The sequence below is a fragment of the Populus trichocarpa genome, chromosome 10 (genome assembly GCF_000002775.5).
Source record: "Populus trichocarpa isolate Nisqually-1 chromosome 10, P.trichocarpa_v4.1, whole genome shotgun sequence".
Taxonomy (NCBI): domain Eukaryota; kingdom Viridiplantae; phylum Streptophyta; class Magnoliopsida; order Malpighiales; family Salicaceae; genus Populus; species Populus trichocarpa.
The window spans coordinates 18362559-18388547 of NC_037294.2; the positions used below are offsets into that span (position 1 = coordinate 18362559).

General features: G+C 33.8%; 3 protein-coding genes and 1 pseudogene across 4 annotated transcripts; 1 reads left to right on the forward strand and 3 right to left on the reverse strand.

The window, feature by feature from the left end:
- Positions 1–4508: 4508 nt before the first annotated feature.
- On the reverse strand, positions 4509–6446 carry LOC7474423 (probable protein phosphatase 2C 25). Its single transcript, XM_002316166.4, has 4 exons — positions 5846–6446; positions 5409–5747; positions 5095–5274; positions 4509–5009 (listed from the first exon to the last, which is right to left on the reverse strand). Exons 1-4 carry the CDS (start codon positions 6329–6331, stop codon positions 4845–4847), a joined length of 1170 nt encoding a protein of 389 aa, XP_002316202.2. The 5' UTR covers positions 6332–6446; the 3' UTR covers positions 4509–4844.
- Positions 6447–11538: 5092 nt separating this feature from the next.
- Positions 11539–12938, forward strand: LOC7474424 (em protein H5). Of its 2 annotated transcripts, none has more exons than XM_024609411.2 (2): positions 11539–11939; positions 12077–12938. In XM_024609411.2, the coding sequence occupies exons 1-2, from the start codon at positions 11822–11824 to the stop codon at positions 12259–12261; spliced, it is 303 nt and encodes a 100-aa protein (XP_024465179.1). In that variant the 5' UTR covers positions 11539–11821; the 3' UTR covers positions 12262–12938. The 2 variants fall into 2 exon arrangements, with proteins under 2 accessions (XP_024465179.1, XP_002315152.1); XM_002315116.4 differs by having other exon boundaries at positions 11548–11939; positions 12098–12938.
- Positions 12939–17745: 4807 nt separating this feature from the next.
- On the reverse strand, positions 17746–21076 carry LOC7490322 (protein trichome birefringence-like 28). Its single transcript, XM_024610175.2, has 5 exons — positions 20374–21076; positions 20035–20206; positions 19251–19453; positions 18972–19130; positions 17746–18200 (listed from the first exon to the last, which is right to left on the reverse strand). Exons 1-5 carry the CDS (start codon positions 20901–20903, stop codon positions 17852–17854), a joined length of 1413 nt encoding a protein of 470 aa, XP_024465943.1. The 5' UTR covers positions 20904–21076; the 3' UTR covers positions 17746–17851.
- A 1702-nt stretch (positions 21077–22778) lies between these two features.
- On the reverse strand, positions 22779–25802 carry LOC18102692 (xylan O-acetyltransferase 1-like; annotated as a pseudogene).
- Positions 25803–25989: the final 187 nt, after the last annotated feature.

A 25989-nucleotide genomic window follows, 5' to 3' on the forward strand; every position in this document is an offset into this window, starting at 1 on the left:
GTGTTAATGATGGAAACTTTTTTTTAAATGCGGGATGGCGGTTAAAATTTAATTTTTTTATTTAAAATTAATTTTTTAAAATTTTTATATTATTTTAATATGCTGATATTAAAAATAAATTTTTAAAAATATAATAAATTATTTTAATATATTTTTAAATAAAAAATACTTTAAAAAATAATCAATACTATATTCTTAGACACCCATAAAAATAAATCATCTTCCTGAGATCTTGGTATCGAGCATCTTGGCTACGATGGAATTGGTGATGTTATGGTCCTGTCATAAAAATCTAAAGATTCTAAACTAAGGTTATATTGGTATTGTAATAATGAGTATTTTAAAAAATATTTAAAATATTTTTTAATTAGTATTTTTAATATTAATATATTAAAATTATCAAAAAATGAAAAATATAAATTTAATAAGTTTTTAAAAACAAATAAACTTTAAAAACGTATGTAAACACAACAAAAACATAAAAAACAAACCGTGCTTCAGAATTGGATGAGAAGGCATCTCCGTTTGACTTTCTACGCTGGTATGATTGATCTGTGAAGCCTTCGGCACACTAGATGCACAAAATGTCATCTGGCTACGCACATGTATCCTCTGTAGGTTCCCGTGCGATAATTCGTCAGAAAAACAAAAATGTTCCTGTACAATTATAAAATCAAAGCTCGAACTGCTCGTGAGCTGATTTGAATGTTTGATTGCCTTGGGAGCATGCTACATGACTTCTAGTGACACGTCCACTTCCGATCGATACTCACATACAACAATGCGATTAAAAAAGGAATGCTAAACTTTGTCCAGATATGCTGCTCTGTGACCTGGACACTTGTATTAAATTGAAATTGAGCCAGTAAAGACTTGTGATTGGTTTAGAAAGGAGGAGCTGCTGGAAGCATTACAGGATGTTTGAGACCGTTGTGATTGTTTGTTAAAATATTTTTTATTTAAAAATATATTAAAATAATTTTAGACCGTGTTTCTCTACGAAGTATAATGCTATGAGAAACGTTTAACTGTACAATGATAATAAGATAGTGGTTGAATTTTCAAGAAAAGATAGTTGTAGATTCTAAGAGCATCTCCAATCCAAAATGCTATTTTAAAAAGCTAAATTGATAAAATAGTATTTTGAATAGTGTAAATATAGCATTTTTTGCCATATCTATTCCAATAGAAAAAAGCCATTTGAAAAGCCATTTATATTGGAGTGGAAGAAACAAGTGTCTTATTATTTCTTAATAAATTTGATGTTACTTTTTTTTCCACATGTCTACATTTAATTGGTTTATTTTTTTGGTGGCCCCACTTTGTTGGTTTTGGCTCTTTGAAGAGATATTTAGGAATAGCATTTGTGGGAGAGAAAAGTCATTTTAGCATTTTGTTTGGCTTTCCCTTTGGAGTGTGCAAAACAAGCAAAGAAAAGCTAAAATATTAGTTTTTTATTTTTAGCTATCCATTTAGCTTCTTCATTGGAGATGCTCTAATAGCCAAAAAAATTTGAAAGGCCAACGAACCCGAAAGAAAACTACCTGGGTGACAATTTTGTCTTTTACATTTCAAAATCCAAGAGATTATAAATCAGCTCGGGTTAGAAATAATATAACTAAATTAATCAAAATTTAAAAATTATAAGCTTTCAATATAAAATTCAAAAATTTACATGTGTCATGAAAAAATCTTCACAAAATTCTGTTTTTTATATAATTCACAATTGCTCTCTACAAGATTTTATATATTAAAAATATTATAAGATCTTCTCATTATCAATACCTTCAAATATATTTTTAATATAAATAATTAAATAATCATTCAACCAATCATCATTGATTCAATTATGTAACCGGCTTCCATTTTTTCTTTATTCAATTCGTATAGTCATCCTAGGTAAACATATAATGAATTATATCAAAACATCCCAAAATCATTCTCACACAATCTTAACATTATCAACATTCATTTTGTATTTCACAACCCAAAAATAACCATAAATTATTTATTTCTTCAATTTCTCACAATCTTCTTTCTAAGTTATATTTAAAATTCAACTACAACTAAACAACATAATTAAATCCATTTCAATTTACATTAACACAACAATACATACTAAATACACATAATTAACATACATTTATTTGATTCTAGAAGTTCTCATCCCCGTTTTAAATGGCTGGCCCGCCCTACTTTCACCATAAGCACTTAATTTTTCTTCTTTAATTATGCTTTATTTATATAGACATTTACATCTTGTTTTATCTATATATTAGGAAGCCTACTGAAAGAGCCGTTCATCATGACTTTCACTTAATTTACTACACAATAAAAACTCGTATTTATAAACACTTAGGAAATAATATTTATTTATAATGTGGGAAAGACATCTTTTTCTTTATTATTTATTTACAAACTACATCAACACATGATGCATCTAAAAAAACTAGGGTGTTTACTCGATTTAGGTTTAACTAGATCACTGACCAGTGCTATGTTGTAGGTCGGCTCAATTTTTTCTTGAATATAAAAAAAATATTTAGACATTGTCAATGTTTTTTTTAATGGAATTTTTTTTAAAACCATACAGGGGTTGACTCGACGTGATCTAGTTGACCTTGCGAGTCCAAAAGCAACCCGAACGACAATTAAAAATGTAGTTTGACTAAAACAAAATTCAAGATGATATTTTTTTAATATTAAGATAACAACATATTTGATTGACTTGGGTCAACCCGGGTTAACTTATCAAATTCGTGATCGAGTTATGAAACTATGATAACCCCATGAAAAAAAAATCAAGATAGATTTTAAAGTCTAATTTTCAATCAACCCGGTGTTAAATGATAAAATTAAAAAAAATCAATTAAAAAAAGACCTAAAAAAGCGATTTGAGTTAACCTGTCAAACTCTTGACTTAGGTCATTAAACTGAGATAACCTCAAGGAAAGAAAATCGAAACAAATTATGAAGTTTAATTCATAATCAGTCTAGTGTTGAATGATGAGACTAGTAAAAATCAATTAAAAAAAGAACATAAAAAATAATTCAAGTTAATTTGTCAAACTCACGTTTTGGATCATGAGACCGGGATAACCTCGTACAAAAAAATGATCAGATTTAACCCGAATTAACTTGTCAAATCCGCGACTTTAGTTATGAGATTGAGATAACCTCATAAAAAGCAAATCAAAATAAAAATTCTTAATCGATCATGTTGGACCCAATGTTGAACAATGAAATTTGTAAAAACCTAAATGAAAAAATGACACAAAAAATGAGTCAAGTCAACATGGGTTAACCCGTTAAGCACTATTAAGACAACCTCATAAACATCAAACCAAAATAAATCATGAAGCCTGATTCTCAATTAAACACAGTATTAAATGATGAAATTGGGATAAAAAAAATCAATTTTAAAAAAATTTGAGCCAGCTGGATTAATTTGCCAGATCCGTAACTTGGGCATGAGACGGGAACAAACCAATAAAAAAAATCCAATGTTGAAGGAAATGAAATTGAGATAACCTCTTAGAAAAAAAAATAAAAAACGACTTGATTTAACCTGGATTAAAATACAAAAACCGGCGACCCTGATCACGAGACAAATATATCCTTATAAAAAACAAATAAAAACATATTATAAAGCTCAATTCTCAACTGACTCAGCATTGAATGATAAAATCAAAAAAAATCTCAATTAAAAAAACATAAAAAACAACTCAAGTCAACGCGGGTTAGCCTGATAAACATTATTCTTGGGTAATGTAACCAAAATAACTTAATAGAAAGCAAATAAAACAAATCATTAAGCTTAATTCTCAATTAACCCAATATTAAAGAAAAAACCCGAGGGGGAAATCTAGTCAATTGAGTTAACCCGCAAAACTCGTGATCCATATCATGAAATAACCCCATAAAAAAACAAATCTCATATTAAAGAGTTAAATTAAAAAAAAAGAAATTAATTGATTTTTTTTTACATGGGCATACTGAACACACGTGGGGAAAGTGCTATTTAATATTACAGTAGTACTTTCTTGTGTGTTGTTAATAATTAAATAATTTCCTATAACTTAGATCCTTTCTTTTTTATTTTAGCCGCAGCTTAAGGCGACACTCTAATCTTGTGTTATTTATTTTGATTGAGTCAAACCACACTGGATGCTCCAACGCCACCAAAAGGAGGAGAGCCGAAACAGGATCTGAATAGCACCAACCCTTCTAGAACAAAAATGTCTAGAAACCATGGCACCAATCAAATGGCCATGCTCAAAAGAAACACTTAGAAGTGGACGGCTGCCGAACAAGACTGACCTGGTCCTATAACAAAACAAACGCAAAGGCTCCACCGGTTAACTTGCACCACTAATGTAAAAGGAACTTTCAAAACCTCAGAAACGGCAAACTTGAAGGGTCAACCGTGAGTACCCCACATGCTGAAAGATCTCACAGTACTGTTATTTCATTCCAATATCAAAGCAGCTGTTATTAGGATATCTGCGTTATAAGTAAAACGTTTTTATTAATCTAAGATTAATTAATTTCTGCGTATTTGAGAACTCGAGTACAAGGCTAAAGGCTATTACTTCAGTTTTACTTCATAGAAAACTGATTCAGTAGAACTAGCTTTGCATATACAACAATTTACAAGAATCTGGCCCTCCTATTCCTATACCACAGCACCTCTGGAATGTGATCATCTACCAAACCAGCTGCCTTCTCAGCGAAGATAAATTTTTGAAGAGCTGGCCTCCCAACTTCTGAGACTGCAGGTTTCTTTTGAGGAACACTAGCAGAATTCACCGATATTCTCCAGAGTTCAGCTCCTAAAGGCAAAGTTATGGAACAAAGCGATCTAATTGAATTATCATCACACTTGTATCATCAATTGAGCCCCTCTTTAATGACAACTCAGCTAGCTTTTTACAAGCAGAGAAGGGATCCGGCTTATCAACGCCTATGCATGTAGGGCGAGCTACATCTACTGCCTCCTGATTAGTAACCTGGAAAAGAGGGAATTTCAAAATTTAATCATATATACGTAAATGGACAGGATCATCCTAAGTGGATTTGGTTGCAAGAATTTACCTTGTCCCAGAGACCATCTGAGGCTAAGATCAAAAACTCACATTCGGGTTTAATCTTTAAAACTTTGGTTTCTGGTTCTGCTATCACCCATCGTTTAAGACGTCTATCTCCAATTCCTCTCGTTACAGCAAGAGACCCTTGAATTCTCCACACACCATGGCAACAATCTACATAGCCACCCTATAAAGAAAAAAGGACAGCAACGAAAAGATTCAGCTACAGTGTGTGTGTATATATATAGGTGAGCGCGCGCGCGTTCTCTTTCACTTTCTTACATGGCATGATCGCCATTGATGATTGAACTAGTTACTTACCAAGGCTTCAATTCTGTCCTTTTCATCTTTGCGGGAAGGTTGGTGATCAGACGTGAGAGCCTCAGCGACCCCTTTTCGACTCATAACTGCACGACAATCACCAGTATTTGAAACCACGAGGTTGCCTTGATGTATCAATGCAGTCACACAACAAGAACCACCGTTAACATTTTGTTTTAAAAACTCTTCGTCTGTGGTCAAGTAGCCATTTTTAATTGCCGTTTCAATTCCTTCTAAACATCTACTAGAAACTTGATCCATGATGTTCTTATTCAAATTCTTTGCTGCAAATTCAGCGGCTTTTGGCCCTCCATGCCCATCAAAAACACCAAACGAAGCCTGTAATATAAAAAATAATGTTCTATTTAATACAAATTTTCATTTCAATAAAAACCTATCCTTACAGAAATGAAATAAAAGGGGAGGGTTACAAGTACCTGTTTAGAATCTCCATTAACATCAACGAAAGCAGAGTACCGATCCTCCATGATCCCACCTCTCCTTCCTCTTTTACAGTAAACAGAATAACCATCTCCTTCGACTTCTACAGCCTCCACTCTCTCCTCCTCTCCTTTTGAGGTCTCTAAAACAAACCCCGGAACTCCCGCCACCGGTATATTTAACCTTCCCGGCCTCTTTCTCTTCAACAAAGTGTCTGTATTTGTTTCTAATATTGTCTCGTTATTAACTCGAAGAGATAAAGGTGACTTCGGTGAGGACAACGACGACGAAAACGATGATAAAAAAGACGGTGGCAACGGTAAGGAAGGTGGCAGCGGTAAAGACGATGATGATGCCGGGGATTGTGGACCATGGATGGTGCTAGGAGATGGAGATGGACATGGCTTGCAAAACATCGAAGGAAGTCTCGGTGATTGAAATATTGGTGAGTTTGGTATCGTTGACGCTATACTGCAGGACATTTCGTTTTCGTTGTAAGCTTCAAAATTTTCCGATTGCTCTTTGCCTTTCTTTGGTTTATATGCCTAACGCCCCTCTCTTTCTGGTTTCCCTCTTCTAGGCGAGGACGAGGGGGGTGAATTTGCTAATTATAGCATGTGGCGATTCAATATCTATGACTGTGGAAATGGTGTATAACGGCGTCGCGTTGAGAGATGACTTTGGATTGACTGGCTTGAACGATGGTTAATTTTTTCCGCTTGTTTTAAATGTAAATATTACTCACGCCCTTTTGAGAGAGCGTGGAGGGATTTTAGTGTTTGACTGGAGTTTGACCGGGTCAGTAGTTCAATTTGTGAAAGAAGAGAATGACGTGTATTACACTCTCCATTGACTGAGACTGTTTATACCAAACAGTTGTTTAGAAATTAAAGTTACTTTGTCTTCTGTGGGCCTCTTTTATCATTATTTAATGAATTTAATTTTGATGACTAAATCGTTAAATGGTCAAACATAATAATTTACCTGGCTCTTAGTGAGAGACTGGTTCTTTTTGTTTTATTTTTCGTTAAAGAAAAATCGTGAAGAGCATTATTACTTGGTTTTTTTTGGGACACGTTGCTGGTTTTACTTGGACGAGGTTTGGTCGACGGTGGTCAAATGTTACGAACTTCGAATATTGATTTGAACTACCAGGGTACATTTATAAAAGTTATGGTTTTTAAAAATAATTATGATTTTAAAAAAACTATAAATTATAGTTTTTTAAAATAATATAAAAAATTATAATATTAGCTTTTAAAATATTACTAGATACTTAAAAACAATAATTATTGCCATAACTAAGATCGAGCTTGTTTATAAACGCGATTGCCGGATGTTCTCAAAATTTGCACAGACTAATCATGTTTTATGTAATTAGCCATGAGGCATTTGTAAACCGGTGATATCTTGTAAATTTCTCTTCTAATTAAGGGATGAGATTAAAACAGTGATTTAATAAGCAAATCAATCCGGGGAGGAGTCGGATTTTATCGGTGGACGTGATCTGATCCTTGATCAAGGCATGATAAGTTCATAATACGTTACAGTGTGTCATATTGATGATGCATGCATGTATTTACAATTTTCTAGAGGAGGAAAAACAAGGATAAAAATGCCAGCACAAATTGCTATGGCTTTTTTTTTTTTTATCGACTGTGATGACGCGCGAATCAACTAGAAGTTCTTGAAAGACTGCCCCCACCTTTATAGAATTACAATATTTAATTATTACGACCAGGCTAGAATACTAGTAAGCAAGTTCATGAATATTCGAGTTCTAAGACCCTCCCTGCTCTCTCGTGTTGTAGTTTGCTTCTGTTCCAGTTCTAGATCATTCATCGAATTGCTCCGTGATGATTCTAACAAGTTTGCTGAAAGTTATCATTCCATGTCGAGGATCTTTCTATTTTTGTGAGCGCCCATCTATTCATCTCACAAACTACATGGAACATGGACGGAGGGCTGTGACCAAGTCCATTATATAGTACGTAGGCGCAGATCCCCTCGCATACAAGACAAGGAACATGCAGATGTGATCTGTCTGGTCAAAGAAAGAGAGCGACAGTGATTAATAAAAAAAAAACGTTATTAACACCATAAGAGATTCCACTAAGTATTTATAAAATATTTCAACAATCTTAATCAGTAACAAATAAAATAATCTCATAAAAATAAAGTAAAAAATTAAAACTCAATTAACAATAAATCTAAAAAATAAATCTAAAAAATTCAAATTCAAATAACATATTAATTTTATAATTTAATTGTGAAATCAAAATAACCACATATAAAAAAAATAAAAAAATAATATTGGTTGATTATTAAATAAACTAAATGATGAAATAAAACATTAAAAAAATTATCATTAAAAAATCATTTTTTATATAAAATAATATAATACACAAACAATACAAGAACAAATTAAAACATCTTCCCTTGTATAGTATCAGCATTTTTTTAGATTATTTTAAAAAAGATTATGCATGTAGGCTATTTTTCTTTCTTAGCCATTTGCCATTTAGCCTTATTTTATTATTTTTTGAACTGAATAAAATTTTTATTCATTGGTTAAGAAATTGCCGGTTAATAATTTTTTAAACATTTTTTAAAATTGTTATTTTTCTATTTTTTTAGTTTCTTAAACGTTATCAAATTTTAATGGATAAGAAAATTCAATAAAAGTCTTGTCCAAGTATTTTAATTTTTTTATTTCATAAATAATTTTAAAATTGGATTCTTTTTTTTTTCTCAAATAAAATAATTAAAAAACAATAAATTGAAGGGGTAGATGCCTGTCAATTTTTTCTCCTACGGGATATTGCATGCCTTCTTGTCTGGATTGTGAAGTTATTTTTTAAAAAAGTAAAAATAAGAAATTTATTTTAATTGGATACTTCATATACTAGTATTTTTTTTTATACACGCAGTGCGTGTGTATCATACAAGTTTTATAAAGATATTAAAATTATTTAAAATAAAATGAAAAAAATAATATACAAGGTAAAAATGTGGAAACAAATATTCCAATGCTCCACCAAAATTTAACATGGTTATGTTAGCATCATGGTTCCTACAAATTCTTTTATTCTGAAGAGTTCTTTTTTAATATATGTGAAACAAATGTCAAGATATAAACACAAATATAAATTTTATATATTATACCTCTTTGGTTAAGGAGTTTTTTTTTTTAATATTATTGTAATCTGTCAAAACACGTATAAATTCTTTCCTCTAGATAAGTTATTAAATATTACATACAAAATAACCAATGGTCCCCTGAAAAAATAACAAAGGTCCATTTTAATAATTTTTTGAATTTTGACGTGTTTTATTATTTTTAGATTTTAATTATCTATGGTACGAGTAGAAATTAAAAATATAGTCATGAGCATAAAATTAAAAATTATTTTATTTAAAAGAGTATTCCTTTAACACTAAAAATGGCGATAAAAAAACACCACTGTTTTTTTTCAATGGCAAAGGCAATCTCGAACCTTCTTATACATTAATCAAGCCTAGGTTTTTTTCGAAGTGATTTTAATAGAACTCCTCCACATCGGCTTGGTGCATCAAAGAAAATGTTTTGAGCTTGTTTTTTCTTGTTATTTAAGCTTTCATGTTATGTAGTAATAAACATATAATGAAACAACTGGATTAACCTTTTTTTTCTAGGAATTATATATACTAGTGTTTTAGTCTCTTTTTTAATTTGATATAAAGTTTAATTTACATGTTGATTCAGGCATATTTTTTTATTTTTCTTTAATGCATAGTAGATCTTTTTATTTTATTTTGACATGCTGATTTTTTTTAAGGTAATAGAATATATTTGGTATTTGCCAACGAAGTATTTTTAATACATATGATGACTCTTAAAATTTAAATGTATTTATATTAAATTGAATGTCTTGACGTAAAGTTTGGATTTTCATATACATGGTACTTATGTACTTATGAATTAATAACTACTATCAATATTCTAACAATAATATAAAAAAAACACACCATTGCCCTGATAGGAGTTGTTTTGACATGGTTGTTAAAAAATACCACGTAAAGTTTAATTTACATGTTGATTCATTTTTTATTATTATTGGATCATTTTATTTTTTATTTAAAAATTATTGTTTAATTTCACAAAATTAACACTCAATAAATCATAAAATAATGTTTGGATTATGAACATTGAATTATCTCCAAATTGTTTTTCAATTCACATTTTTTTTAGTGGTGTCATTTATTTTCATCCTTGTCCTTTTTTTTATTAAGTCCCTTTGTTTTTCATTTAACAATTCTAGCTCGATTTCATAAAATTAATGATTGGTAAACCTTGAAATGGTATCTGAAATCATGAACACGAGAGACAATATGTGATTAAAGAAATATTAAAAATAATAATGAAAATACAACATAGGACATAGGACAAGGACAAAATTCATTGTGGGTTAATAGTTACTCACAATGTGATTTAATTTCGTACTCAATAGTTGCTGATCCTCCAGAGCCAAAATTTGTAATCAAAATGCTTAATTGAATTGTTCTACTCCTACCAACAATCGAAGTGAATCAAGAACATATATAAGCAAAAGCAAACCTAATATATATATATAACAACGTAAGCATCTAAATTAAGTTGATCATGTGACCATTTTCAAGACGATGGAATGCTTGAAATTTTGCATCCACACCCGGTTCTCTCGACCGAATCTCTTATAGTTATATGACCGTTCGCCATAAAAAAGTGTTACAGTCCACACGTGCAATAATGGTAAAAGGCAAATGTAGAATTATTGGAAGGAATTAAGACATTTGTTGCAGTAGTTACAATAAAAGCATTCCTATGTCCACAAGAAGAAATTAAAGACAACAACTTCAGTAGAGTAATAACAAGTAACAAATGCAGAAACAGTGATCAATTTGGCACGTGATCACAATAACAGTGGTTACTTCAGCATGTGATAACAAGTCATGCGATGATAGTTAGTTACTAAACAGAGTTAGAGCTAGTTGATAAATTGTTAGTCATTAATTTATAAATACTATAAACGTGAAAACGGTGAAGGTTAAGCAATGAATGAAGTAATTTTGTAGAAACTGCATAACTCTCTCCTTATCTTTTTAATCTCTCTTTTCTCTCTGTTTTTTTTTCTTAAAGTCTATTTTCTTCTTCTCTCTCGAAATCAATCTTTTTTTTTAATCTATTTTTTTCAACCTTAACAAAAAGCATATAATATTTTTATTAAATATATATAAATATATATGTGTATGTATGTATGTATATGTATGTATGTGTATGTATGTATGTGTGTGTACGTACATGACCAAGTGTTGCGAACTAAATTTTTTGCTTAATTTTCATTGTTGTAAACTTGATTGTTAAAGTAGTCAAGAATAGTAGATCCAAACTGAAATCATCATCCTGAACCTGAGTTTATATGACAAAAAATAATAAATATAAACTTAAAAGATATCTGTGATAATAATAAATATTATTTTTTAAAGTATTTTTTATTTATAAATATATTAAAATAATATTTTTTCATTTATTTAAAACAACATTCACAAATCTAAAAATATATACAAAATTAATTTATATATATAAAAAATTTGGTGCAAAACAATGGTGTCACCGCTGAACGGACACTGAACCCTTTCGTCGGAAAAAAAAAGGTACTCGGCTTGAAAGCGGCTAAAGATCGAGAACGTGTCAAAAAGTGGGACCCTTGACCCAAGAATAAGACTCGTGTCATTCTCCTGGCTCCTCATTGCCTAGGTGTCTCATTGAATCCCCTCCTCTTTTGCCGCATCATCCACCACCTGTCACTCAATCCAGAAGCTGGTTCCTCACGCCTATGTTTATATATTGCGGGATCTGTATTCTAGCATCACCATTGTATCGCTCGACTCGTAAAGCAACTACTTTTTTGGTGAATGTGGTGTGCTTTCTTTGACTTAACACGCAGGAAAACATGTCTTCCAATCAACAATTGAGGGAGGAGCTCGATGCCAGGGCAAGGAGAGGAGAGACAGTAATCCCTGGAGGCACTGGGGGTAGAAGCCTTGAAGCCCAAGAACACCTGGCTGAAGGTATATACACTGATACCGTCTCTTTGATAATGTGTATAAGTGCATAATGTGTAGATATGCATGTATATATATAACATTTTTTTCTATGCAATACCGGGCTGTATTATTTGCTGATTTATTATTGCTATTACTATTAGTATTATCTTTATTATTTGCAGGGAGGAGCCGTGGAGGACAGACAAGGAAGGAACAGCTAGGGACAGAGGGGTACCAAGAAATGGGACGCAAGGGTGGGCTTAGCACCACGGATGAGTCTGGTGGAGAACGCGCAGAGAGGGAGGGTATCCCCATCGACGAGTCAAAGTTCAAGACCAAGAGCTAAATTCATATGTGGTGGCGTCCCTGTCAATAAAGATGTTTTGACTGTCGTACTGTGCACAGCATTTAAGGGATGTGTGCGTTTCGTCTAGGACTAGTAGGGCATTGTAGTGTGGTGGCTGTTGCAGCAGCAGGTTTGGTTGTCTGTGGTACTTTTCGTGGAGTCTCTGTGGCAGACACTTCTGCTCTGGTAATCTATCAAGAGGTTTGTAAATTCCTTTTTGGACAAAATAACGAAGAAACTTTTCCTGTACGTTCGTGAGATGATACGCCTTTGAATTTCAGAGATCATAGAAGGTAGTGATTAACCAGATAATGATGAGGTGAGCGACGATACGCCTCTGAATTACAGAGCGCTATCACAGAAGGTCGTATGTAACTCAATGTCGAGGTGATATTCGGTAACAGAAAAAATCCATGTCAGCCAGAACATTTTAATTCTATGCCTTATTTGATGAATTTGGTCGTGGAAGAACGAGGTATATTCGGGAAAGAGGTGTCAACACTGTTGACTGCCGTGTCAATAATCGTGTTGACGTTGAGATAGATACATGTCTTTAGCCTCACCTAAAAACAGGCAAGATGTCTCAGATTATGACAATTATCGATTTGGTTCCTTGTTATGTTCAGATCTTTCGTGTTATCATGGGGACTGGTACATGTCTTAACTGTCACTTAAAAATAGGCAAGATGTCTCTTTATTACGTCGATCAAATCGAATCCTTTACTGATGACAAATTGAGTCAATTAAATTGAGTTAATTAAAGGTACTAATGTCATAATCACGCGTATCCATCTGATCACAGAGTCTTTAGATCATGTGCTGGAATCAAGTGGAGAGGTGTCTTTTAAGTTTCCCGTGAAAAATAACATATTATTTATGTTATAAATAAATACAAAATAAATTTCATCGAACCAATTTCCATGAATCTTTCCAAAAATTGTAATTGTATGTTTTTGCAGTTTCTATTACAAAATAATATAAGTTATATTCTAAGATTTTACCGCACAGTTTAAGTTTTTAAACTGAAAATATTTTCTAACATGATATCATAGCATTGTGAAGCGAAAACGAGTTTAACTCTCATCACCCTATTCTATTTGATAAAAATTAAACACGATGTAACGTAGATGTATGTAAGTTTCAAACTCAAGAAACTTTCACTTAAAAAAGTGTTTTAAATAGTAATATAAAATATTATTGAGATCTCATCTAACAGTTTAAACTTTTGGGTTAAATTTTTTATTTGATATAGTATTAGAGTTTTGTTGATTAGGCAGTCATAAATTTGAATCTCACCACCCTTATTTTTATTTGATAAAAATTAAGCACAAGATAATATATAAAAGTATGTGCAAGTTTTAAGTCGAAAAAGCTTTTATTCAAGGGGGTGTGTTAGAGAATAATATAAGTTATATCCTTGAAATTCACCTAAAAACTTGAGTTTTTGAATGAGATGATTCTTTATAGTTTGAAGCTAGAAAAATATTTATTTGCCATAAAAAGTTTCTTTTTAAGAAAACTTAAAAAAATAAATTAACTAGTAATTATTTAAGTGTAAGCTTAAAGTAGTATAAATATCATAATCAAATATAGGATTTTTTTTTCTATGATATAAATTAAAAAAAGTGAACCTATTAGTAGTATATTTTTAAGAGTCTAATTGATATTATGGTAATTATTATTTTTCAAAGTGTTTTTTATTTGGAAATGCATTGAAATAAATTTTTTATTATTTTTAAAATTTTATTTTTGATATCATTACATCAAAACAATCTAAAAACACATAAAAAATTAATTTGAAGAAAAAAATAAAAATAAAAATAACTTTTTTTAAAACTAAAAAATAAACAAATTTTAAAACTTCTTCATACCTATTAAAATAATAGTAACTTGGAATGTTAGTATAAAACTTATCGGTAGTATGTTTTTGAAAGCGAACGAATGGGCCTTTTGCCTTATCTCTCTACTTTCATGTGTAAACTAGCTTCCTTCATATTTCTTTCATCTTTTGTTTAGTGCCTGTTAAAATATCAATGGCCAAGTAAAATGCAAGATCATTGGATGTGATGTTCATGTTTCCACTTATAAATGAACTCAACAATTAACTTCTAACACACTTAAATAATGTATGAATTTTGGAGTTAGCATTCAAATTGATTTTTTAAAAATGCTAGCACATACAAAAATAAATAAAATAATATTGATTGAATTGAAGATTATTATTTCTTTCATACAGGATATAATTACAAATTATCAGGTTTAGTAAATGAGAAATCAAGCCCCAATATATATAAACTCATCTGACCGATTAAACAGGTCGTGCAAGTCTGGCTTGGTTATTATTGTTTGGATTGCTAGGGTATATCAATGTGTTTGGAAATATAATAATGGTTGTAGTTTAAAATAATTTTTATTTAAAAATATATTAAAATAATATTTTTTAATTTTTTAAAAATTATTTTTGATACCAACACATAAAATAATATAAAAATATATAAAAATAATTTTAAACAATTTGTTTTTAAATTTTTTTAAAGGAATATAGTTTCCAAAACGCCCTAACAACTTTAAATGCAACCACACCAGATACTCAATAACACGAAAAAGAGCGGGAGTGAGAAAATAAACATTTCAGAATCCAAATTTCCTTCACTCGCTCAACTGACTCTGTCACAACTCGACTTCCTAAACGGCCGTTAGGGTTTGTGAACTCACAGTACTTGGAATTGGCGAGTTCAAGCCAACTGGCTTGATTGCCCGGTAAACCCCCAGAGGATGTCCCTGATAAGTATGATTATTTCCTCTTCGATCACGAGATCGCCCGAGATCAATGAAATTGATGCGTCCGGCTCTGCGGTTAGCGATCGCAGCAACCACGAGCTATTCATTAGAGGAAACAAGTACATGCTTTTTCTGTTTTTGTAATTTTCCTGGTGTAAATTGTAGGATAATTGTCAACTTGTTCAATTCCTTAGCTCCTAATTTCTTGAGTTTTAAGTATTTGCTAAGTTTGATATCTGATTCTAATTAGCTAAAAATTGATTTTGTTTACATTTTCGTCTAACTAAATCAAATCGAAGAGTAAAATGTGCCTAGTGTTCAAAGCCTGACCTAACCTCGGGATTATCTGTACTGAATAACATGCAGTGGGAACCAAGTCCACCAAACTACCAAATATACTATAATTTATCAGAATATATTTGAAAGGTGTCAGCTGACTGATGGATTTGAAGTCTTTTTTGGATGGAATATTTTATTGAAACAGTCATGCTTCATGTATTGTCACTCTAATATGGTTATTTCCCTCTATTAATTCTTGCAGGTGTATTTGTCATTATACAATACAATTGGTTCAGTGGCTGACAAGATTACAAATAGTACTTTACTATTGGAGACTGATCACTCGCAATTTCTAGTTTAAAGGTATTTTTTTTTTATTAGACCTAGCATTTCATTTACTAGTGGAACTAGGTCTTTTCCCCATGAGAATTGATAGCATACTCATTCAGTAGCTTCATAAAATAATGCTTTGGTTAAACAACACATTTTTGGCTGTGACCTAGAATATAACCATGCACGGAATGATGAGGCACACATCATTTAAGGCACTGTATATTTGTAATTTGAAAGTGAATGAATAAGTGAAACTAACTTAAATTCCTCCAACATTGTATAGCATACTGATCACTGATTGTGGATGCCATCTTGGTCATGGGGCCAAAGTTGACCAGTGTTTGGGGGCCGGTGAGTGGGTTAGTGGGCAGATCATACAATTGGAATAGCACAAGTAGAACATGTTGCAGGTTGGATCAATTAACTAGTCATTCAGAATTGTCTCATCAAGTTTTGTTCATGTTAAAACATTATGACAATCACCATAAGCTAGTATGCATTACAAAGGGCCATTCTGAGTTTTATACTTAACCAAATGCATTGCTAGACATCATCTCTTGTGCAGGCCTAACAAACTCATTGTGCTTAACATGATATACTTGACAGCAACACAGCAAACAGGCTTAGCCAGATAAAACTGGTGTGGTATTTGGGGCTCCAAGAATAATGAAGTATGAAGATAGCGTAGACCATGCATGATACCAAACTTTCATAAGCGAGAAGATGGAGAAAGTACAAATACATAAAGGCCATTAACAAATTAAAATGGGATTAGCTTTGAGAAAAGAAAGCATAACTAATGGAATTTGCTGAACCAGTTTCTTCATGCTTCTAGATGAAGAGGGTGTTTGGAAGTATGGTAAAACCGTAAATGTTGTTTTTCAAATTACTTTTCACAAATGCATCAAAATATTATTTTTTTCATTTTTTAAAAATCATTTTAAAAATTCTTTGCTTCTATCTTGGTATCTTCAATGGTTTGCAGTACTGGCATCATCTGTAATCAAGACAACAATGGAGAAAGTTAAGCCCAAGCTTGTGTCAGCATCTTCGGTTCCCTTGTTGCGTTTGTTATTGCCAAAAACTGAAACCAATGCGATTGGTGAGATAGATAAGCTATTGGTTTCTCCCCAAGTCAGTGGATGAGGCATGGATTGTCTTTTCCAAGGAAGGTAAGGCTAAGGCTTGTCCATTTTTGCAACTTCTGATATCCTACCTTTTCATTGGCTCTACATTATGTTTCACGAAGTGAGAAATGGGACTGCAGTTCGGTTTCTTGATTCCTTTGCTCTTCAGCTGTTTCAAAATGCAGGTTTAAAAAAGACACGAGCGTATCAAAGAGTTGGAACTGGAAGTCTAACCAAAGTGGACCCTCAACGTCATCCATCATGCTTCAGGTTCGGGGGGTAAAGTGGTGAGAGCCTTGAAACTGACCCTACTAGAGGTTCTCCATTTCTCACGCTGAGGTAATTTTCAATGTGAATTTGTTTGTAGATTATATGTACACGTATTAGATTTTATTTTTATTTTTTGAGGTTTGTAGCTACATGAGAGCATATGTGAAAACCCCAATAATGAAATCATCTCTCCCCACAAATACTATTTAACAATGTAAATGTCGATGCTTTCCAAGCGATTGGCGTCAGTGTGGCCTTTTACTCATCCAATAGAAAATATTTGAAGCCCAGTCCTTCGTAGTGATCGACTCTGATTTTTTTCAAATACCTAGTCCTTTTTAGAATTCTCCGCTAAATTAACATTGATATTCTCCGTGTTTATCTCTTCTACAACATTATTAGCACCCAATTGATGATATCATTCAAACAGCTGGATAAACCCGCTGTCTCTTTGGATGTTTCATTTATCTCTTTTTTTTTGTGTGCTACCAAATGGATCTGAATCCTCTCCTATTACTATCGAAACTCTCCGAGTCTTGAAATAAAAATAAAAACTCTCCGAAACAACAGCGAGGAATAAAACTGTCTTAAAAATTAATTTGCCAACTACTTACTGTGTTGAACCCATAACTCTGCACCAATCTAACTCGTGTTAGAATTGGGTTTAAACACGAGTTTCTTGCGATGATGACGATGAAGTCATGAATCTTCAAATTGTTATAAGAGCTTCGTATCATTGTCATTCATGAAATTCAATTACAAACTCATATTCTTGCCTAAAAAAAATGAAGAATTTGAAGTCAAGAGAGTGCTATGATTCGTGCATAAAGCAATTCATTCCACGTATCAGGCACTCCAGGAAGACACCAATGGAGACAATCTGCATATACGCCTGGATTGGACCTTTGCTCCGGCGAAAGTAATTTACCATCGCGAGCCGTGTAAACAGAAGTGTGTGCATCTTTCCTGTACTCAGAGAGGGTGGTTACATTGAGGAAGTGAACTGGCACTTTCATTGATCGAGCAACATTCGCTGCTATTGCAAAAACTTGCCTGTCTGTGCTCACATCCACTGGTGTCGTCCTGTTTAGTATTGGCATGGTCTCTTTGGCACAGTTAATTCCATCTGGACTGTTCCAGTCTAAGCTCCTGTTCATGTATTTGCATTCATATTCTCACTTTCATCATGTAATTCCGAAGATTTATAGTACGCAGAGTATATAATTAAGAAATCGTAACACTGAGAGTGTAGCTCAACTGATCACGTTTTAGGTTTGTTAATTCCATCTGGACTGTTCCAGTCTAAGCTCCTGTTCATGCATTTGCATTCATATTCTCACTTTCATCATGTAATTCCGAAGATTTATACTACGCAGAGTATATGATTAAGAAATCGTAACACTGAGAGTGTAGCTCAACTGATCACGTTTTAGGTTTGTTTTCTAGAGATCATCATTTTGAATTTGACAAATCTCAAGGCCACTGGAGATTTACATGATCGTTAATTTCAGGACTCGTAAGATTAATTGAGGTACACGCAAGCTGGTCCGGACACCCACGTTAATAAAAAAAAAAATTAACATCCTTCTATACTCTCACCAAATAAGTGCCCAATAAGTTACTCATTGTACATAATTTTAGAACTGTAGTCTCATGAGAGAAGTGAATTGGTACATGCAAAAATTATTATCTGTTAATCTCAAGAAATTTTTTTAAAAGAAATTGGTATTAATGCTTTGTTTGATTAGCTTGTGCAAGAAAGTGTTAGTTGGAGGAGTTGTTTCAAGGTTTTCATAGAGTAGTTGTTGAGAAGTGCTCTTCTTACTTTACTTGTCGTGGTGTTACCAAGTACTAACTACTAGAAGGATGATACTTCAAAGATCAACTGCACAAGAAAGTAAATTAGGTTGGATTTTGTACCTGAAGTGTTGAGGAAACAAGCTGCTATAGAAAATTGAGGTGCGAGTGGGATCAACATTTTCTTCCACCCACTTGGCCCATGTCCTCAAAACTCTCTCATATGCTATATGCCGTTCGATCTCATCGTACTCCGCGGTCCCTTCATCGAAGGATCCTCGTCTTTACCATAAACCAGAAAGGAAAAGTTAACCTTGTGATCATGACCATGCCATAAAATTTGTACCAAATATACAAGTTTCAAAAACGAAAAAAAAAGAGTAAAATTCACCAAGTACTTACAAAACTTTCATTGTGGGATACTTGAGCCACCAGTTATATGTGTTGAAGATTAGGTAGTCCACATCTTTCCAGTTACGTCCATGTTTGGATATTGATTCAGGCATTATAATGGCGTCTGATTTGCCATCTCTCATTGTTGGAGGGTCTGAATTGGACTCAACTAGAAATGGTGCCCAGTAAAATTCTAGCGTGGCATTATAGTCCTGGAAAGTGGAAATTCAAGTAAAACAATAAAGTGACCACGTGGGCTAATCATAAGCAAGTCCTTCACTACTTGTTCAATGCATCTTTTGATTTTTGGTTAGCAGGTGAGGTTTATCTTTGAATTTGATGGTGTGATGAAAATGATGGATGTCATAATTCAGATATTGGGTCAACCACCGTTTATCTTAGATATTGTTGTAGTGGAAACTCAATTTTTCCAGCCAAAAACAGATGGGCTACGAAAGGACATGCCGATTGTCCATTGTAGCTTGGCGGATATGAATGCTTGAAGAAAATAGACATAACTTGAATATACGAGGTACCAAGGATTTTCCATGATCTTCAGGGCTACTAAAATTATCGCTAACAACTGAAAGCTGTATCCAACATAAATCTAAGAGGTAGTTGACCTGTCAAGCTTGAAATTCAAGTGAGATATAGAATCTTGGTTGCCAGTAGAAAAAACCTGGGCTTGCGAAAAGTTGAATAGTGTGTGCAATATGTTCATAATGTTACCCCTTCAGATTTTTCACTCGTCTTCTTTCTTTCCGAATTTGCCTAGTATGAAGCAGAGAGATACCTCAATTTTGAAAACAGTGATATAGCTTGCATAGTCCAAGCTCTTCTTCCCTGGTGGAATGGCAGATTGAACCAAACAAATCAAGGATTGCCACTGGTTAAAGTGGATGGAATCACCAACAAACATAAGCCTTTTCCCCTTCAATTTCTCCAGCAACAGTTTTGGTTCAAACCTTGAAATCAAAATTACAAATATTTAGTTCACTCTGCTTGAGTGAAAAAATATCAGAGAGAATAACTAGTGTTGATGATAGGTAATGAATATTAAAAATTGAGCAATATTAGTCCAACCGAGAATGAATCTAGCGCAACAATGTTGGACCATTTACTGTACACTTACTTTGGCAAAGAACAATCTCTGGGCTGCCACCTCCAATTCTGATATAGAGAATCCCGCCTTCCATTCCTTAAGCACCTCACCCATTCTGACAGAAACTCACATCCATCCTCTTTATACAAAGGATGTGTCTTGTTATCCAAAACCCAATGTCCTGTGAAGATATCACACTCTTCTGGTTGCAATGCTATCTTTTCATCAGCATCTTCTTTTTCAACAGCTGGCAGCTCCATTTTTGGACCACCTAGTGTCATCGACAGATTAATTATTTGGTTATCACCGTCTTCACCCCCCTCTGCATTCCTATCTCGGTCATGTTTATTCCTGCTGGGAGTTTCTTGAACTGTAGGGACTTTGGAATTGACAGGTTCTCGCAGCATTTCTTGGTGACTAGGAGGTCTTGGAACTTGGAATGCACTGAACTTCATGCTGTCATTATACAGAAAAAATCCCAGGAAAAATAAGAAGAACAGCGTAACGATCAAAATTGGGAAGGATTGGCATCTCCTGTTGGTGCCACTAACAGGCTTCATTGTTGACTGTTTCTGAGGGCAGAAGAGTACTACCAGTATAAATCAGCTCAATAACGTCAAAAACCTACATATAAAATATTAGGTTGTCTGTGGTTAGTAAACTGTAAATGAATTCAATAAGCAAAAAGCCAAGTCAAACTGCCACTGTTCCTTTGTTAATCCCATTTTCCTTTCTCACCTTTGTCAATCCCATTATTGGTATAGGATTTGGATATGTATGTATGGAGTTGTAGGGTCACCATCTGAAGAATTCGGTAACTTCTAACTGCTCTCCAGCCTTTAGCAAAAGACCGACTAAAATTATTGAGCTTATAAAAGGAAAAGGACCGCCCTCTAAATATCTACTCCATAAATGACCACAAGACCACAGGGACATGAAACCTGCTTCCAATTTCACACACACAAACAGCGCGCCATGTGTGCATGATCAAGCAATAAAATTCAATGAAAAAAATAAAAATTTAACAAGTTGTTTATCCATAGCCCTTATAGGCAGTCTCATGAAAACATTCGAATAGGAGACAATCCAACGAAATGGAAAAATCACCTACTCCCATTTGCACCTAATATGGCGACAGTGCCTGAATTCTTACACCCAATACATGCATTTCAACCGATATATAGCATTAAAACTTCTTACACCCACCTTTTCCTCCATAATTTCTCTTCTACTCTCTTCACGTTGTCTTTCCATCTGACCCAACCAACACTTTCTTGATCCCGGTTGATTTTCTCAGCGATTACATCGTCCAAACCCACAGATATTGCTTTTCCCTCCTTATCCAGACCTGGAAACCATTTTACTCCATTTTCCACCTCTATTTGGCGCAATGAGTTTCCGTCCCAATGACATGAACCGCCTCTGTTTCAACATTTACGTCCACATAAACAAAATCTCCTGGTACATCGTTACTATTGCAAGAGAAAATCATGACCCATTGTTGTTTGAGTGTCATTTCATAGAAAATGGATATATGTATATCCCTTTGGTTTTTCAACGACAAGCAAGTATTTTCCTTCACAAACATAAAGGGACAATACCATTTGCCAACAAAAACAGAATCAGAACACTCGCATGCATGGGCGAAGCTACGTTTTTGGCTTCGTCACTGCTCAGAATAAATTTGATCTCAGAGAATACAATATATAACTCACGTAATCAATCCTAGACTTTATAGTTTTGGTATTGAGAGCACTCTGCAACGTTTTCAATTAACACTCGCATAATATCCTAGGTGGCAGACAATCGTCTACGAGATTAATTATACTTTTGTGTGCCTGGGCTCTATCAGACCTGAGTTTTGGGGCTCGGATTTTTAGACTCGCTGTGTTTGAGGCTATGGAGTTGGCCTCGAGTTGGAAATAGAAAATAAGAAGAGTCGAAGACCATTAGAAAAATGATAACAAGAAGAAGAAGAGTCAAAGATTGTTCTTCCAAATCCCGAAATGTCAAACGCAACAACTATATATATCACAGTCAATCTGATGACAAACACATTTCAATCAAGTCACAGATTTCCTTTCTATTTTTCTTATTGTTGAGAGAATTCTTGGAGCATGTAGACTATCGTGCATTAACATAATCAGTGACCAATTTTAGAAATGAATTAAGTACTTGAGGAACTAATTTTGGAAGATTAAGAGCCCAGAATTCATTCATGCTTCATAAGATGCCTTATCCACCAGTTATTGAGCTTTTCAACCAGTTACGAGGGTGGGTGGCATGGCATTTATATACTTTAATTAGTCGAGGTGTCATTCATTTTTATTATTCCCCTCTTCTATTTCAATTTTCAACTAATTCTAATTAGGAATGAGATTTTTTTTTTCTTTTATCGAAGTGTAACAGAGGAAAAAATGGTTTTTAATCACAAAGGGCTATAACTCGCAACTATATATATATTCAATGCTACGCCAATGGACGTTATGCTGTTTCATTTTCTTTCCCATCTTTCCAATTACAATAATTCAACATCAACACTAAGCTGCTGAGGTTTATATAGTTGTTATATGCCTTCATCAAGAAAGAAATTACATTAACAAGGAAAACTTTTGAGCTCAAGTGCGAGAGATGATATATGTGTAGAGCAGCTCATTCCATGTATCAGGCAGTCCAGGCAGACACCAGTGCAAGCAATCAGCATGCTTGAGTGGGTCAGACTTTTGCTCCGGCGAGAGTAACTTACCTTCAACAGCTGTGTAAATGGACGTGTGTGCATCTTTCCGATATTCAGAGGGTGTGGTTACTTTGAGGAAGTTGACAGGTACTTTCATTGAACGAGTCACATTCACTGCAATCGCAAAAAGTTGCCAGTTCGTTCCCACATCCAGTGGCTTGGTCTTGTTTAGGATTGGTTTAGTTTCATTAGCACACTTCATCCCGTCAGGATTGTCCCAGTCCAGACTCCTAATGCATTTTCAATGCACATTGTCAGCTTGAAATTGAAATCCTACTAAATAAATTAATATTGCCTAATTTATTCAAAAAGATAGTCGAAAGTGAAGAAGAAGCAGGACAAGATGAATTTTGGATGAAAAAGGTACAAAAATGAACATAAGGTAAGAAATAAACAGCAATCTGGTGCTAAAAGAAAGACTACGAGTTAGATTGGTATACCTGACATGCGTAGGAGACATGCTGCTGAAGTAAACAGAAGAATGCTTGGGATCAACATTTTCCTCCACCCATTTGGCCCACGTCCTCAAAACTCTCTCATATCCTATTGGCAACTCAACTTCATCTTACTGTATGGGGCCTTCACCTCCTCGTCTTTTCCATAGCTCCACCATAAAATAAAAAACCTCTTGGTTATGCTAAAATTATTGATTATATATGCACAAGAGTTGGATGCAAGATGAAAAATAGACTTGGTACTTACAATACTTTTGTATAAATAGACGTGATCCACCAATTATATGTGTTGAATATAAGGTAATCGGCACTCTTCCAGTTATCTCCGTGTTTTGAGATTGATTCAGGCATGATAATGCGGTCCGATAGACCATTCCTATTTGATACAGCATCTGAATTGGACTCGACCAAAAAAGGAGCCCAGTAAAACTCTATGGTAGCATTGTAGTCCTTCAAATTCGAAGATGAATCAAATCAAATGATAATAAACTCTCCACTTAATTAATAAATGGCATAAAAAAAACACCTTTACTGCCATTTCACACATTAATTTATGAAGCTTCCCACAAGGCAAGCGTTTAATCTTGAAAATTTTAATGGTTACTGTTATCAACGTGAGTGGATGCTTAGAATTCTTAATCTCTGTCGGTGTGATCTATTCTAGGTATGAAAAGCGATTTTAATTTGTGGGGGGATGAGATACCTCAATTTTGAAGACAGTGAGAGAGCTTGAAGTGCTTAACAGACTCTTTCATGTCTGGAATCTGGAGGAATCACAGATTGGGCCAGACAAATCATGGATTCCCACTGCTGATGATTCAATGAATCACCAACAAACATAAGCCTCTTTCCTCTGAGTTTGTCCAGCAACAACTTTGCTTTGAACATGAATTAGACCAAAGTGGAAAACCATATTGCTCCTTTTCAGTGACCTGTATACAATTAAGTAGAAAACTGAGTTTATCAGGTAATTAAAAAGAGTACTTACTTGGGCAAAGAGCAATCTCTGGGCTGCAATCTTTAGTTTTGATACGTTGAATCCCTCCTTCCATTTTTTATCCAAGTCATTGAATCTGTCAGAAACTCAGTCTTCTTCTTTGTATAAAGGACGAGTCAAGTTATCAAGAACCCCCTCTCCTAAGAAGATATCACACTCTTTCGGTGGTAACAACACAGTTCCATCTTCATGATCTCCTTCAACTGAAACCAACTCCTTATTTACATTCCCATTACTTCCCTTCGCTGAGAGCCTAACATCATCAATCTTGCTATTTTCTTGAACTACTGGATTGATGGAATTGGATGGTTCTTGTAAGATCTCTTTGAATCATGGAAATGGGAGAGGGATAAAACTTTCACTGAAAAGAAAACAAGCAAGGATAGAGAGAGTAAAAATTACTAAGATTGAGGGCTAGTTACAGCTCCTGCTTCCAAGGCCGCCACCTTCCTTCATTGTGTATTCTCTGAAAATTCTCCAGTTCTATAAAAAGACAATCAATGGTGGTGCCCTTAAAAATGACAGTTCTGTTTTGCATTCAGTTTCTGTAAAGAGTGGAACAGAGTAGAGCAACACGGCTCACTGGTTCATAACTTAAAAATCACAGATTAGTCCAATTATAATAAGTTAATCTGAATTTTTTCACTAAGCTCATCAACTCGTGGAGTTGATTATAGGAGTTTTTTTTGGCTTTACTAGTGAGTTTGTCCGTGTTGATTTGAATTTGAAGACTGAGCGATATGCGTGTGATCCCGTGATTGAAGATTAAAATGTAATGAAGAAGCTTAGGAATTTAACGAGTATATTTTAGCTTACAAAATCGCAGGGTTTAGCCCCATAAATAGAGGAAAATTTCAATTAGTCTTAGACGTCCCTACAAATTTTTAGGGGATGGGTTCGCATTTAAGAAGCGATCTACCGACACGAACCTCTCTCCCCGTTTCGTCACATGAGGCAGAGAACTGAGAACCTACACCGCCAAATGAGCTGGCTTGATAGAAATTATTTATATTTTTTTATTCGAGTAACGATTTAGACGATATAAATTCAAATGAATTCCTCTATTTATTTTTAATTTTTTATTCGAGTTTTAGCCCTTTAAAAAATGTAGACAATAAATAAAATAAGATAACTGCCTTGAGATCGTTGATATATTTTTATTTCCCCCCAAATCCTCGCCGCCTAGCAAGATATTCTGCAACACTGACGTGGTTAACGGCTTGCAATGGAAGAACATTTGACTCAACTGAACATGTAAACGTCTTTCTACATATATTGTGGAGGATATACGTTGACCGAATATACAGGATGGGAAATTACTCCTAAACTATTGAAATAGGCAACTGTAAGCAACAAGTCATAAGGATTGATGCAGCGAACCTTGTGACTTGAATGATCGATGTGGTGAGGTTCTGTGAGCCTTGGAAGATCTGGATGATGGGAGATGCATCCTTGAC